The following is a 14721-nucleotide window of genomic DNA, read 5'->3' on the forward strand; positions in this document are numbered from 1 at the left end:
TATCAAGAGGAGGTTGGCTGCTTTGGTGATCCAGACATCGAAAGGCATACATGTGTGTATTTTATAGTATATATATCTCTCTCTTTCCTGAAGCGTCTTTTCTCTGGAAGAGACGGGATACATGATCGAACAGCAAGCGAGAAGACATCTGAAAGATTTAATCTGAAGAAATGGTCATGAAATAGGTATCAATGATGGTGATTGACCTGGAGAATGATATTGTAGGTTAAGAGTGCGGTAGCCAAGAGGGGCAGCGCGGAACTAATCCGCCCACTTTGACCTCAATTTTTGTGTCTTGCTAACAACGACTCCGAAGCCGAACTGCCTGCCTAGTTATTTTCAACTCCAGCCAACGCACCTGGTGACACCGCAAAGTCGCCCAATGCAAGCTTCGTGGATGCCCAGATGAGCCTGGCTGGAAGAGCCGGACGAGCCTGGACTCGAGAATGGCTGCGCTGTGCGAAATCCATCGGCAGCCGTGGCGGGCACAGCAGCAGCAGCAGCAGCAGCAGCAGCAGCAACAGCAGCTTCGGCCTCTACTCAAACAAGACCAGGACCACTTATAACAGCACGACGACTCGACGGCTGCCGACTCTGCGACATTGGCGAACGTACGCCTCGCAGGCAAAGCCGACGCCTGCGCAGCTCGAGGCGCGCATCGCCGCGATCCCGATTGAGCGGTACCGCAACTTTTGCATCGTGGCGCACATTGACCACGGCAAGAGCACGCTGAGCGACCGGCTGCTGGAGCTGACGGGGACGATTTCGGCCAGCGATGCGAACAAGCAGATTCTGGTGGGTTCAAGGCAAATCCAAAGAGTCAGAGTTGTAAAGCAAGGAAGCTAATTATCTGCTTATATAGGACAAACTCGACGTCGAGCGCGAGCGAGGCATCACCGTCAAGGCGCAGACGTGCACCATGATCTACAACCACAAGGGCGCCGACTACCTGCTGCACCTCGTCGACACGCCGGGCCACGTCGACTTCCGGGCCGAGGTGACGCGGTCGTACGCCAGCTGCGGCGGCGCGCTGCTGCTCATCGACGCCAGCCAGGGCATCCAGGCGCAGACCGTGTCCAACTTCCACCTGGCCTTTGCGCAGGACCTGGCGCTGGTGCCCGTCATCAACAAGATCGACATGCCGTCGGCCGACATCCCGCGCGTGCTGGACCAGATGGAGACGAGCTTCGAGCTGGACCCCAAGAAGGCCGTGCTGGTGAGCGCCAAGACGGGCAAGGGGGTTGCGGCGCTGCTGCCGGCGGTGGTGGAGGGCATCCCGCATCCTGTCGGGGACGAGAGGAAGCCGCTCAAGATGCTGCTGGTGGACTCGTGGTACGACACGTTCAAGGGCGTGGTGCTGCTGGTGAGGCTGTTTGACGGGACCATCCGGGCGGGCGACAATGTCGTGTCGCTGGGCACGGGGATGAAGTACACGGTCGGCCAGGTCGGCATCCAGTATCCCCACGCCACGCCGCAGACGGTCCTCCGCGCAGGCCAGGTCGGCTACGTGTACTTCAACCCGGGCATGAAGCGGATCCAGGACGCCAAGCTGGGCGACACCTTCACCACCGTTGGCAACGAGGACACGGTCGAGCCGTGCCCGGGCTTCGAGGAGCCCAAGCCCATGGTGTTCGTGGCGGCGTTCCCCACCGACCAGAGCGACTACACCCGCCTCGCCGACAGCATCAACCAGCTCGTGCTCAACGACCGCAGCGTGACGCTGCAAAAGGACTTTTCGGAGGCTCTCGGGTCCGGATGGCGGCTGGGGTTCCTGGGCAGCCTTCACTGCTCCGTGTTCCAGGACCGGCTGAGGCAGGAGCACGGCCGGAGCATCATCATCACGGAGCCTACCGTGCCGACCAAGATTGTGTATGCGGACGAGACGGAGGAGATTGTGCAGAATCCGGCGCTGTTTCCGGATGCGAGCGATCATCGCATCAGAGCCGCGACGCTATACGAGCCGTAAGTTGACGAGGCCCACCAGTTACTACTACCTGCCACAGCTGTTGGCCTCCTATAACTGACTTGATTTTTTCTTGCTTCTCGATTTTAGCTATGTCAAGGCGACAATTACCGTTCCGGAAGAGTACCTTGGCCGCGTGATTGAGCTCTGCGAGGGCAACCGCGGAGAGCAAAAGAGCCTCGAGTTTTTCCACACGGACCAGGTGATTCTTGTCTACGACATTCCGGCCTCGCAGCTGGTTGACGACTTGTTTGGAAAGTTGAAAGGCGTCTCGTAAGCTTCTCATTCTCCGCTCTTCCAAGCCCTTTTCTTTGGGATTCATCGTGCCGGGTGATACTGACTTGATGGCTGGATAGAAAGGGATACGCGACGCTCGATTACGAAGACGCAGGCTGGCGGCAGAGCAAGCTCGTCAAGCTGCAGCTGCTCGTCAACAGACAGCCCGTCGACGCAATCTGCCGAGTTGTCCATGCCACGCAGGTCGATCGTCTGGGCCGGCAGTGGGTGACCAAGTTTAAAGAGCACGTCGACCGGCAAATGTTTGGTTCGTCCCCCCCCCCTTCGCCCCATCTCTTGCATGACCTCTTCGCCTCCTCTTCCAGCGGAATTACGCAGTTCTGTTTTGTTATTGACGTCTGTTGGCGTATTTTAGAGGTCGTCATCCAAGCCGTGGTAGGAAACAAGGTCATTGCCCGCGAAACCATCAAGCCGTTCCGCAAGGACGTCCTGGCGAAGCTGCACGCGAGCGATATCACGCGGCGGAGGAAGCTGCTCGAGAAGCAGAAGGAGGGGAGGAAGAGGTTGCGGGCGGTGGGCAATGTGGTGATTGATCAGTCTGCTTTCCAGAGCTTTTTGTCCAAGTAGAGTTGGAGGCGTGTGGTTTTCTGTATAGATATGTCTTGTATCAGGGGTTATGGATTGGCGGATGTAGAATCACAATGTGTACCATAGACTCGTCCAAGAAAGAGCATTATTCAAAAAGTTGAGCTCCATTTAACATTGATCTCCTGCCTCTCTTGACCATCATTCGTCTCACAGAAGCAGTTCATGAAGTTGTCTATCAGTGAGTGATGTTTGGTAGAAAGCTTCAATTGGTCTACACACACACATCTGATAAGGTACATGCAGGTAAAACGAGACCAAAAGTGACGTCGCATCACACCTCTACTGGTATTAATTAATCAATCAATCAATTCATATGGAAAGCCGCTAGAAGGTGCCAACAGCGCTGAAGGTGGCCGCCGTCATTGGCCGTGTGCCTGAGCGGATGAGGTCACCGTGCAGTGACTCAACCTCACACACCTCATTTCCTTTCCAATCAATCAACCTTCACCATATCAAAACACCATCAAGACACCAATCGAATCTCACATCACCAGCCACCACCACCAATCGCAAATGCCGCCCACAGTCGTCCTCATCCGGCACGCCCAGGCCCTGCACAACCAAACCAATACGTAACCCTCCAACATGACCCGAAAATCATGGATGACAAACAATAAAGCTGACACGCGCAAGTCTTTTTTGCACAGGACAGCTCCATCCCCGATCCCGTCCTCTCAGACGTCGGCATCGAGCAATGCGCGCAGCTCCGGCAGAGCCTCGTCCAGCGCTTCTCCTCCTTCAAGGGCAGCGTCGCCATCATCTCGAGCCCCATGATTCGCACGCTTCAGACGGCGAGCTTGGCGGCTGGCTGGCTTGTCGAGGAGCGAGGGATCAAGATTGAGGCTGATGCCGACTGGCAAGGTTTGTGTTTGTGTTTGAAATACTTGGTCTCGTAGATTACTTCTCATATCCAGGCAGCCATCAAGTTTCTCTTCTATGAAACTGTCAATATCAAAGGATAAGATGATCAAAAGAGCACACAGAACTGACCAACATACAAACGCGTATACAGAAATCTCAGACAAGCCCTGCGACGTCGGCACCCCCATCCCCAGCCTCGTCCTCATCCCGGACAACCACACCGCCCACCAATTCGCCTCCCCGAGCTACGACTTCTCCGCCATCCACCCCCTCTGGCCCGACAAGACGGCGTCCCCCCTCGCCAGGCACCTCTTTGGGTACACGCGCTCTGCCGTCCTGCGCCGCGGCCGGCGGTGCCTCGAGAAGCTGCGCGAGCGGCCCGAGGACCTGGTGCTTGTCTTTACGCACTCTGCGTTTCTGCGCAACGGCGTGAATGGGTGGTGGTACTTTAACGCGGATTACCGGGTCTTTACGTTTGGAGAAAAGGGGGAGCTGGTGATGGATGAGGAGACGTTGCAAGGGGGCATGGGATGGTCGTGGGCGGAGAGGATTGAGCTCGGGAGCGAGTTGCCTCCGGATGATGATGATGATGATGATGATGATGATAAGAAGGAGGAGGAGAGTGAGGCGAGGATGGGGGAGAGGAATTGAGTGCTATTCTGGTTTGGGGGAATGGCGCTTCATGCATGCTTTGAGGCGGTAAAAGCTTGGTCGAAGCCATCATGCAAGCCAAGCTGACGGCTGAAGGGCCGATTGCCACCGTTGACAGTCTACAGGAGGAGATGTTCTACGCGATCGACAAAGACACGAATTTATGCATTACGACATGAGAAGACAGTTGAATAGAGACGCGTTCCACTCGACGTTTTGCCTGGTTCTGCTTTCGATTAGAGATGGTTATCACAAAGGCTTGAGTCCTCCGACGTACCGCTCCCGAAGAAAGGAGGAGATTGGCCAGCTAGAGAAACACGAGTCTGCCCAAGCGAAGCGACTTTGATTAACGGAAGTCAATTTATACCAGAGAAGAAGGGAAACCAAAGTACACTGAGCTGTACAGATTGAGTTTGTTTAAATGTCTGTTTAACCCTACTTTGGCTGATACCATCCGCCTCTTTTCTCTTCATATGCCCCTTATCATTCACTACCCATCCGCCACCAGCCTCAAAGTATAAAAAGTCTGTATAGCCTCAATGCCGCCTTACCTTGATGCGTCGCGGCATGGTTAGACACATGAATGATTGTACCCCAAGCCATGCCGGAGACATTGATATAAAAAGGGGGAGCCCTCGCCCATCTTCTCCCTCTTTGACATCTGTCTCCGCAAACTCACCCTCACAAGCAACTGATCGGAAACTTGTCGCCTCTCTTCAAACACACAATACCAAAACTCACACATTCCATCACTTCCATCTTGCCTTTCTCTTTGTTTTCTTTCCCATCTTCACAGTCAAACGAACGCCATGGCTATCCTGCGTCACCTCCTCTTCCCTCTGGTGCTCAACGCAGCCAGCCTCTCCGCATCCCCCCTCGCCCCCCTATTTTCAAACAGCAGCAGCAGCAGCAACAACAGCGGCATCTCTTCCTTGCCTGCCCCATCCTCCTCCGTTCAAACCCCCTTGTCGTCTATCCAGGAGCCCGACTGGTCTTCCATCCTCCCCAGCCAGCAGCTCGACTACCACGACTGCTACGATGGAAAGTTCCAGTGCGCCCGCCTGCTGGTCCCCCTGGACTGGAAGACGGCGGGGGACAACCGCACCATCGCCATCGCCATGGTGAAGCTGCCTGCCGCCGTGCCAGACGACGACCCGACCTTTGGAGGCAGCGTCTTTGTCAACCCCGGCGGCCCCGGCGCGTCCGGAATCAACCACCTCGTCAAGAACGGCGCCACCCTGCAGAGGGTCCTCGTCGACAAGCCCGGCGTCCGCCACTACGAGCTCGTCTCGTTCGATCCCCGGGGCATCGGCAGGACGAACCCGGTCGACTGCTTCGGCCACAACGACTTTGCCCGTGCCGCCTGGATCCTGCAGGACCACGCCAAGGGCTCCCTCACCTCGGGCGAAGGCGCCATCATCAACGGCCTGAGCCTCGCCAAGGCCCTCTCCATGCGCTGCGAGCGGGAAGCCGGCGAGGCCCTGGCGTACGTCAACACGCCCAGCGTCGCCCGCGACATGGTCGAAATGGTCGACAAGATTGCCGAGCTGCGGAAGCGCAAGGCTGCTGCTGCTCCTCCTGCTCCCAAGGCCGAGGATGCCAACAACAACAACAAGAACAAGAAGCCGCGACATGGCGCGGAGGAGGACGACGATCCCACGCCGAGGCTGCAGTACATTGGCTTCTCGTACGGCACCGTCCTGGGCAACACGTTTGCGTCCATGTTCCCCGGCCGCGTCGGCAGGATGGTCCTCGACGGCGTTGCAGACGCGACGGACTACTTTGAAGGCGACGTAAGTCAAAATATCCCTGACCTTTTGAAAAAGCCCATGAATGAGAAAAATGATGGCAAAGTAACAAAAGACTGATGATGATGATGATGATATAGGGCTGGATGACCAACCTCCAAGACACAGACGCCATCTTTGAAGAGTTCTGGGACGGCTGCTTCCGGTCCGAAAACGCCCTCTGCCCGTTCCGCGAAACAGACAAGGACGCGAAAAGAGCCCGCAAGCGCTTCTGGTCCTGGGTCGAGGCGCTCGACGAGTCGCCCGCGCCCATCTACCGCCCCAACGGCGCCCTCATGCGCCTCACCGGCGAGCAGGTCCTCCGCGTCGTCGGCAGCGCCCTGTACAGGCCGCGGCAGCAGTTCCAGCCGCTCGCCCTCGCCCTCTTCCACGGCATGCAGGGCAACCTCACCCGCGTCGCCAGCTGGGCCGACTCGGGCATCCCCAAGGTGGCAGACGCCTGCCATGCGGCGGCCGCGGCCAAGAATCATCATAACGGCGCGTCTGGCCTGTCGCTGCTGCCGGATCCCAAGGACGAGGGCGGATTCGCCGTGCTCTGCAGCGACGGCGAGGACGTGACGGACCGCAACACCAAGTTCTGGAGAAAGTACGCCAAGAAGCAAGGCAAGAAGTCGGACGTCTTTGGCGTCTTCTGGGCCTCCATCCGCATGACGTGCTCTTCCTGGCCCGTCCGCCCCAGCTGGTCCTTCCGGGGCCCCTTTTCCACGCCCAGGCACAGCGCCCGGCCGCTCTTCAGCGGGAAGCCCGCCGCGCCGCTGCTCTTCCTCAGCAGCCGCTTCGATCCCGTCACGCCGCTCAAGGCCGCGCGCTCCATGGCCAAGGAGCATCCCGGCTCGGCTGTCGTCGTTCAGGAGTCGCTTGGGCACAGCGCCTGGGGCAGTGCCCCCAGCCGGTGCACGTGGAAGATTGTGTCGGATTACTTGCATAGTGGCGTCGTCCCTAAGAAAGACACTGTCTGCCGAGCAGACTGCGGGCCGTGGGACCACGTCTGTGATGCTGCTCTGGGGAAGAGGGAGGAGGAGGAAGATGGCGTGAAGGAGTGGGAGGCCATGAACCTGGGTGAAGAGCCGCAGGTGAGGCGCTTTCCATTGGGGTTGGAGTAGGGTAGAAACTGTGGGAGGAGAGAGGTTTGAAAAAGGGGTCAAATGTCTTGATACGGTTGACTTGTGTGTTTGACTCGGAATTGATTTGCTGGCGTTATACGTTGATACCCCTATAATGAAGTAGGTAGAACATTGGAAAAAGTCTGATTTGCTTACTATATGTACATTGATGGCGCATCATCAAGCATCAAAAGCTTCGTCGCTCGTCGCCCCCCCTTATTCCCCTCGAAAACGCCTCCCATCAGGCCGTTTGAACTTTTGTCCAGAGCCAGTTACCCTATTAACATTATCCCCACCAGATGGCAGTCTGCATCTCTCCTCTCTTCCTTCTTCTTCATCAATCTCCCCTCAACCAACATGTGTATGTCAATCATGGCAGCGGCGCCGGAGCCGGAGGAGCCGTCTTCGCGCCGGGAGGAGGAATGAACATGGGCAGATACGTCACCGCCAGAGCAAGGACTATACCAAACCACCACAGTCAGCACAACCGTTTTTATTGTCATCGTCAAAGTCAGAGAGAGAGAGAGAGAGAGAGAAAAGAGTTCAAAGGGCCAAAACGTACGAGACATGCCGACGGAAAAGTACCCAGGCGTCCCGCTGCTCTTCTTGCTATCCTCGCTCTCGCCCAACCACGTCTGAATGGAAAACACCACGGCGATCCTGCAAAAGAAATTACCGTCAGCCTCTTGGCGCCCTAAATCAGATCAAAGACCATCCTCCCCCTATTAATCGTGTCCCCTGTGTATTGTTCCATCGTTTTTGTCTTTATTTCGAAGTCTTATTATAGCTTCGTCTTGTTTCCGTGGGTGCGGCAAGTGAAGGAAGGGGGGGGGGCGCATACCATCCGACAAACTTGTTGCGCATGAACATGGCCGCCATGGGCAGCGTCGAGGACATTGTCGACGAGAAATCCGTCACCTCGCCCTTGACGACGGGTTCCTGATACGGGACGACTGCAATGCGAGTTCATCGTCAGCACATGTCTCTCTCTGTCTGTCTGTCTGTCTCTGTCTCTCCATCTTATCCTTCCATCTCCATCAAGTCAATTGGAGGCGACTGCTCTGGTAGGGATCTCGGCGTCGCAGCATCGCAACCGTATGTATTGCCTTTCGCGCAGAGACGGGAGATGGGAATCAATTGGCAGATACTCACTCAGGTCCGCCCGTCGCATGTCTTTGGTTCCAGGCGCCATGGTGTCCGACTTGGCTTGTGATGGCTCGCGATAGACAGATGAGACTGACAAATAGGTAGGTAGGCAGAGTCTTGGGGGTCTGGAGATGTAGCTGCGCCAATGGGCCACGAGGCACAAGCTCAAGAACCACCAGCGAGTACTATCTTATCTTAGTAGTATTAGTAGCTCAACAAGTTCCGGGTCCCCCTCCAACAGGCTGTTGTTGACTAAGCCTGCCCGTCCAGACAGGGCTTAGCGCACTGCGGGTTAGATCCAGGTCTCGGATGCTCCACAAACCTCCTCCAGATTCACACGGCCGGTTCCGAGATTTCACGAGACACGGAACAATCAACTCGGAGGTCCATCCCAGTTGAATCTGATACTCTGCATTCAGCGTCCTATTGACAAAGACCTTCTTCCTTCTCTCTTGCACAGTCGACATGCGAAATGCGCGTCTTCAAACGATAAAACCAGGTTCATTGTTACACACAAGTCGTTCCCGCGACCCCATCATTCGGCCAACGGCTCAAACGCAAGAGGCTGCTACCTATCGTACATCAAATTGCCCGCGCGCTCGCTCGCTCAGCACATGAAAGAGGGAAAAAAAATAAAAAAAAATAAAAATAAAACAGACCCCAGACAGAAAAACAGACAAGACCAGGGCTGACTTGCACAGACGCTCCGAAAACTCCCGTCGTTGCCCAGATAAAAACTCCGTGAGAGAAGGGTATTTCTTGCTCGTTCCGTTCTTCCTTTTCTTCTTCTTCTTTTTTTTTTGTCCTCCTCTTGCGGCAGGTATTCTGCCTGTTTCTTCTTCTTCTCCATTTTGTCTTTTTTTTTTTTTTTTTTTCCTTGAGGAAGAATGACCTGTGGGGATTTCTCTCTCTGTGAAATGCAGACGCTCATGGCACTCGGATAATGACTTTCCAGCCCAGAGCGCCAGCCTCGCGGATTGCGCAGGCCAGGCACCCTCGCTTCCTCCTGCTGATGATGGCGTTCCAACCCTTCTCCGAACACAGGGCCCGGATGAGAATCTCCATGTCGGATCCAAACTGGCGCTTCCGCGACTCAAAGTGCATCTTGGCCGCGGCGGAGAAGCTGCCCTTTCGCTCAATAGGCGAACTGCCAGGCGACTCCAGGCGATCCAGCACGGGCGACTGCGGCGCCGAGGAAAAACTGGTGATGCAGTCAATCACCAGCACTTGGTTCGGAGCAGCTTGCACGTTGGGCGGCGTGAGGAGATCCGACAGCTCAGCGTTTCGTCTCTGCAGGAGCTCCGAGATGTGAATAACCGTGTAGTTGTAATACTTGTGCAAGGGATGGCCTGCGTCTCTCGTTAGCATGGGCAGCACATGCCGTGGTTCCTCAGGGCATAAACTAACCTGCTCGGTACATGGACCGAGACCCGACACCCAGCGTCTGGGAGCCGTCAAAGTCAATCTGTCGCAGTGTCGGGCTCGACGGGCTCTTCAGAACCCTGACCCGCGAAGAAGGGGAGCACGGGTGTGCCGTGACAAAGTTGATGTCGTACAGCAGCGAAAAGGAGGCCGTTTCCGTCTTCTCTCCGTCGATGGAGACGAAAAAGTTGATCTTGGCTGGATACGAAGGCAGATCCGGAGCCCGATGGTTCTCATGGATGGGAGTCACGACGATTTCTGCCAGAGGCGTCGGGTGGACGCACTCTGCTATCGGCGTGCCCAGCTCCAGCGACTGCAACTCGATAATTACCCCCGGGGGAGACGACAAGTAGTTGTTCTCGTGAGGCATGATGAAATCTGCGGGCAGGATAGACTCCTCTTGGCCATTTCCAAGGATGGACGACTCGCGCTCAATTCGCTTCTTGCCCCAGAGCCTGGCCTTCTTTCCAAGCTGCGCGATGTCGGCTGGTTCACAGTTTAGTATAGGGGACATCTTGCTGACGGTGGTCAACACTCACAGGCGACATCGTGAACATCGATATTGATCCATCCCTCGTTTACTCCCTCGGGAACTATATCCGTCGAAATCCATCCCATGCACTCGGCGGACCCTTTCCCGGCGGCCAGGACTCTGCCAACAATGCACGACGTGCTCCAGAAACTCTTTTCGTGGTACACAAAGCCGCTGCTGAGGTTGGCAAATGACCCGATCCTGGAGAGGGCCTCACTATCGTTCTCCAGCAGCGTCGCCATGAGAAAGTGGCTCACGGCATCACCCGGCATCATCAACCCAAAGACGTACGACTTGGAGAGCCAGCCGGACTCGTGCAGCGCCGCGGCCATCCGGCGGCGCCTGGCGTGGGCTCGCTCCTTATGGTGTCCGCGCTGGCATGTCACGTCCCAAGCGCCAAAGTACGAGTCCTGCTCCGGCACCTTCTTCAAGGGTGTGGGCGTCGGCGGCATAAGAGACGACGGGGCTGTCATCTTACGTACGCTCTCCGAAATGCGTCTCTCGTAGGCGTCGATGCCCGGCCACTGGAGCTTCCTGGCAAAGTGAGTCAGGCCCTCGACCTGGCGCTGACCGAATCTGCCTCGAATGGTGTAAAAGTGAGGCGGCGACGGCGGCCGGTTTCCGTGCTTGTGCTGGTCGTGGAGAGAAATCTTGCTGGCCAGAGACGCCAGCCACCCGGGCGCAATGCCGCTGCTTCCACGCCGGACCTCTGGCTGCACGGGCGATGCATGTTCCTCGCGCACAATCTCGATATTCTTCAACCAGCTGCGGGCCAAGAGCAGCGACCACTTGACGGAAGCATTCGCGGCTCTCTCGAACTGGACTACGTCAATGGCCCTGAAGCTTGCTTGCCCGTACTCTTCGCCGTCCGTGATTGCGTCGAGGCGGACGAGCAACTCGGACGACACCAGAATCTGCAGCAGCAGCCAGTACTTTTCCTCGGCCCTCTCGGCAGCGCTCTCTGCGTCGACGATTGCGGTATCGTCGTCCAGCTCGTCGCCGTGCGGCGTGCCCCAGAGGATCTGGCCGAGGCGAACGCGCCACTCGACATGCGACAGGTCGATCCAGACATTGGGAGCTCCCAGGCACTTGAGGAGGGCACTGATCTGGTTGGCGAGGCTGTGAGGGTCCTTCTTGTCGACAATGACCATCTTGTTGGGCCTCATGAGGACGTGAAAAAGGTCGTTGTAGGTTTCCAGCGACGGCTTCTTGCGGAGATTGTTGTTGCGGTAGACGTCGGCGTTGCGCTTGAGCCGGTCCAGCAGCTCGGTCTGGGGCAGGCGGTGCAGCCAGCCATCGCGGGAGAGCATGCGCTCGCGGGCCTCGACGACGGCGCGGGCCTTTGTGCCGAGGCTCTCGAAGCCAAACTGCTCCTCCTCGAGCGAGTCGCTGACGGCGAGCTCGAGGGCGGCCTGGTAGCCCATGGTGCCCTTTTCGAGGCCCTGCATGCTGAGCATGTTGGGCCGCTCGGCGCAGCGCACGTGGAAATGGGCCCTGCGCGTCTCCTCGGCCTCCTTCTTGGCCTCGGGGTCGTGGTCGACGTCCCGGGTGAGGTGCGGCCAGACGGTGACGCCGCTCCAGGCCTTGGACTCGATCTGGACATGGTCCGTCAGGTCGCGGATCTCGAGCTCCTCGTCAAACGGAAAGGCTACGCTGGGGTGAGGCGCGCCGGGGAAGTAGCTCTCGCTGCGGGCAAAATACTGGGGAGCTCCGGAGAAGAGTTTCTCAATGTCATCGTCACTGAGGAACTGGGACGTCGCGACGGCCTGCATCTTTGGGTGTGTTTTTTGTTTTTTCTTTCCTTCGCTTGCGGATCTGGGAGTGAGCTACCTAGGTGCTAGTAGTAGTAGTAGTAGGAGGAGGAAGAGGAGGAGGAGGTCGGCCGAGGACGCATGAGCCGGGCATGGACGAGAGAGGAGCAAGGAAGGAGATGCAGCGGTTGGTGAGTGGAAATACTGGCAGTCTGTTCCCGGTGAAGGCTCACTGGGCCCTCGGCGAAAGACGCAATATGTACAGGCAGGTGTATGTAGGCAAGGCAAGGCAAGGCAAGGCAAGGCAATGGTAGGGAGAGAGAGGAGAGGGAAGATGGAGAAGAGAAACAGCTGGAGCTGAGGGAAGAGACAAGCGTCGGCAGTAGAGCGAAAATGGCCACTGAAGATGGTTCGATCTCGTCGGATCTCCGGGTCCAGTTAGGCGGGCTGCTCACGGGCGGAGCAGCGCCAGGCGCGGACAGGGGGTCTGGGGGGGGATCAATTAGTGGACAGTGGGCGGCGACAGTGGGTAGAGGGATAACTGACAGTGGGTAGAGGGATAACTGACAGTGGGTAGAGGGATAACTGACAGTGGGTAGAGGGATAACTGACAGTGGGTAGAGGGAACAACTGACAGTGGGTAGAGGGGACAACTGATAGTGGGCAGAGTGACGGCACTGGGGGGGCGCTATTCTCGGAAGCGGTCAGGTGGCCCCCCTCTGCCACTTGCTGTGCCTGCACTTGCACTGATTGGATCCATTGCTTGGACAGCCCAGCTCCACTGAAAGGTATCTCTTTGATTGTGTTTTTGTGCAATTGAATGCTGGGCAAGGGCGCAACTGAGACATTTGGAGCTTATTCGCACGGCAATGGTCCCCTGGGCTGCTTTTCTTCTCAAAGGGGGAGGCTTTGCGCTGCGTTGCTTTTTCTCTTGTCTTGGTATTATTGCTGTGCAATTTTGCCTGGTCTTGCTTTGCAATTCGTTGGATCCCAACGTCGCGTGTGGGGGGGTTTCTGATCATACAGTATCCAGGACATGGGCAATACTGGCTGACAAGGTAGATCCTGCCACTTGATCAAGCATTTGCTCATGCTTGATCGAGGAACGGCAAGACGGCATCAATCGACATGGAGGAGCAACAACTTTTTAGAACTGGCTTCATCTACATCTGCTTCACTGTTGGGAGTCAAACATGCAACTGGTCAAGGTCGCATGTCAGGACCTGCCTCGGTCCAGCCGTACCCGTCTATCCCCCCTCAAAGCCACAGTCAACAATCGACCGTTTACAGTCGCAGCCACTGTCCAGACATACAGTCCATATCTTAGCCGGCAGGTCCCTTAGATTCCCCCGCATTTTGGCAAACGGTCACAGCAGCCCATCTAATTTACTAGTTCCAAGTAAAAAAGAGGGAAAGGGAATCAAGGCCAAACCCGTCCCGTTCCATTCGACTTGTCCCACGTAGTTGTATGTACACGTATTGACACGCGACGGTTTCAAACGACGCCAAACAAACACTTGGGCACCTTTTGTGTAATACCATTAGCTCACCGAACCATGAAATATTATCCAAGCGAATGCCACCCACCACAAAACAACGACCCGTGTCAAATCATCAGCATTGAACGGAGCTGTATGTACGTACTACATGCAGCGTGATGCAATATGGAATGGATCGCAAATGCGATGGGAGGGTCTGTTCGTCTCCTCGACGTGTGTGTGCAAGGGTCCCGTCCGTTGAACTGGACCCTCCGCTTCCCCCCCCCCCCCTCCCCTGAAAAGCCCTACCGCTTGATTCGCCTTGTTCTACCTATCCCCTGCTTCGTATATACATATTACAGCACCTACCGCATTCTTACATGAACACAGCTGCATTGCAGGCAGGATTCATCAGCACGAGCACGGCCTTTGGACCTCCGAATCCCAGTTCTCCTACCACCGTAAGTAGAAGGTACTGTATGTATGTACCTTCTTGTACATGCAAAGTAGCGGACTGGAATCTGGACATTGTCGTCATCTGGGGGTCGGCAATCACAGCAATTGAACCCTCTCTGCCTATCCCCGTCGATCTGGGCTGGGCCCCCCGTTTTCCCTTCTGCTACGTAGCAATGGATGCGATTTTCTCTCTCTCCCCCCTTTTGTTATTATTATCAGAACAATTGCGCGAGGCCAATGGGGGGGGGGGGGCGCTGCGAGGCTGATTGGCTGAAATCTGGATACTTGCAAAAGTGGAGGGGTTTCAAACGAAGCTGCCCCTTGCGCCGAGGTATGTACAAAGTAATTGTATCACCTTATACAAGCTGCTACTATGTATGGGGCCAGGCATGGGTACCTGTAGGTATTATGTACTCTATAAGACAAAAAACGAGGGAAACTCGTACGATATGGATCATCAATCATCCGTTCTGACTTTGCGAATCCAACACACCAGGAACAGCTGTGCCGCTGATGAATATGGCATGGTCAAGGAACGGAGTTTGCTTGGCAACCCCAGGAGAGAGAAACGAGTCGGCGCATTTTCTGGACTGGCATGATGCATGTTGCTCAACCGAATCCCAGCATACGGATATTAATACTTTGAGCTAGAAAATCACAAAGTT

At 56.1% G+C, this 14721-nt stretch overlaps 5 protein-coding genes across 5 annotated transcripts; 3 read left to right on the forward strand and 2 right to left on the reverse strand.

The window, feature by feature from the left end:
• Window positions 1-405: 405 nt before the first annotated feature.
• Window positions 406-2939, forward strand: TRIREDRAFT_79229 (uncharacterized protein; the record flags this gene model as incomplete). Its single annotated transcript, XM_006966464.1, has 5 exons — window positions 406-795; window positions 863-1962; window positions 2054-2236; window positions 2320-2507; window positions 2616-2939. The coding sequence occupies 5 exons, from the start codon at window positions 406-408 to the stop codon at window positions 2825-2827; spliced, it is 2073 nt and encodes a 690-aa protein (XP_006966526.1). The 3' UTR covers window positions 2828-2939.
• Window positions 2940-3361: 422 nt separating this feature from the next.
• TRIREDRAFT_108714 (uncharacterized protein) lies at window positions 3362-4360 on the forward strand (the record flags this gene model as incomplete). The annotated part of the gene is made up of 3 exons (XM_006966465.1): window positions 3362-3420; window positions 3501-3709; window positions 3861-4360. The coding sequence occupies 3 exons, from the start codon at window positions 3362-3364 to the stop codon at window positions 4358-4360; spliced, it is 768 nt and encodes a 255-aa protein (XP_006966527.1).
• Window positions 4361-5169: 809 nt separating this feature from the next.
• On the forward strand, window positions 5170-7271 carry TRIREDRAFT_108715 (uncharacterized protein; the record flags this gene model as incomplete). The annotated part of the gene is made up of 2 exons (XM_006966466.1): window positions 5170-6153; window positions 6249-7271. 2 exons carry the CDS (start codon window positions 5170-5172, stop codon window positions 7269-7271), a joined length of 2007 nt encoding a protein of 668 aa, XP_006966528.1.
• Window positions 7272-7831: 560 nt separating this feature from the next.
• Window positions 7832-8463, reverse strand: TRIREDRAFT_63952 (uncharacterized protein; the record flags this gene model as incomplete). The annotated part of the gene is made up of 3 exons (XM_006966550.1): window positions 7832-7931; window positions 8113-8224; window positions 8424-8463. Coding segments are annotated over 3 exons (252 nt in total), but the record flags the coding sequence as incomplete, so codon positions are not given.
• Window positions 8464-9319: 856 nt separating this feature from the next.
• TRIREDRAFT_22661 (uncharacterized protein) lies at window positions 9320-13160 on the reverse strand (the record flags this gene model as incomplete). The annotated part of the gene is made up of 4 exons (XM_006966419.1): window positions 9320-9766; window positions 9825-10325; window positions 10379-12111; window positions 13147-13160. 4 exons carry the CDS (start codon window positions 13158-13160, stop codon window positions 9345-9347), a joined length of 2670 nt encoding a protein of 889 aa, XP_006966481.1. The 3' UTR covers window positions 9320-9344.
• Between the last annotated feature and the right edge of the window lie 1561 nt (window positions 13161-14721).

Source organism: Trichoderma reesei, assembly GCF_000167675.1.
Source record: "Trichoderma reesei QM6a unplaced genomic scaffold TRIREscaffold_13, whole genome shotgun sequence".
Taxonomy (NCBI): Eukaryota; Fungi; Ascomycota; class Sordariomycetes; order Hypocreales; family Hypocreaceae; genus Trichoderma; species Trichoderma reesei.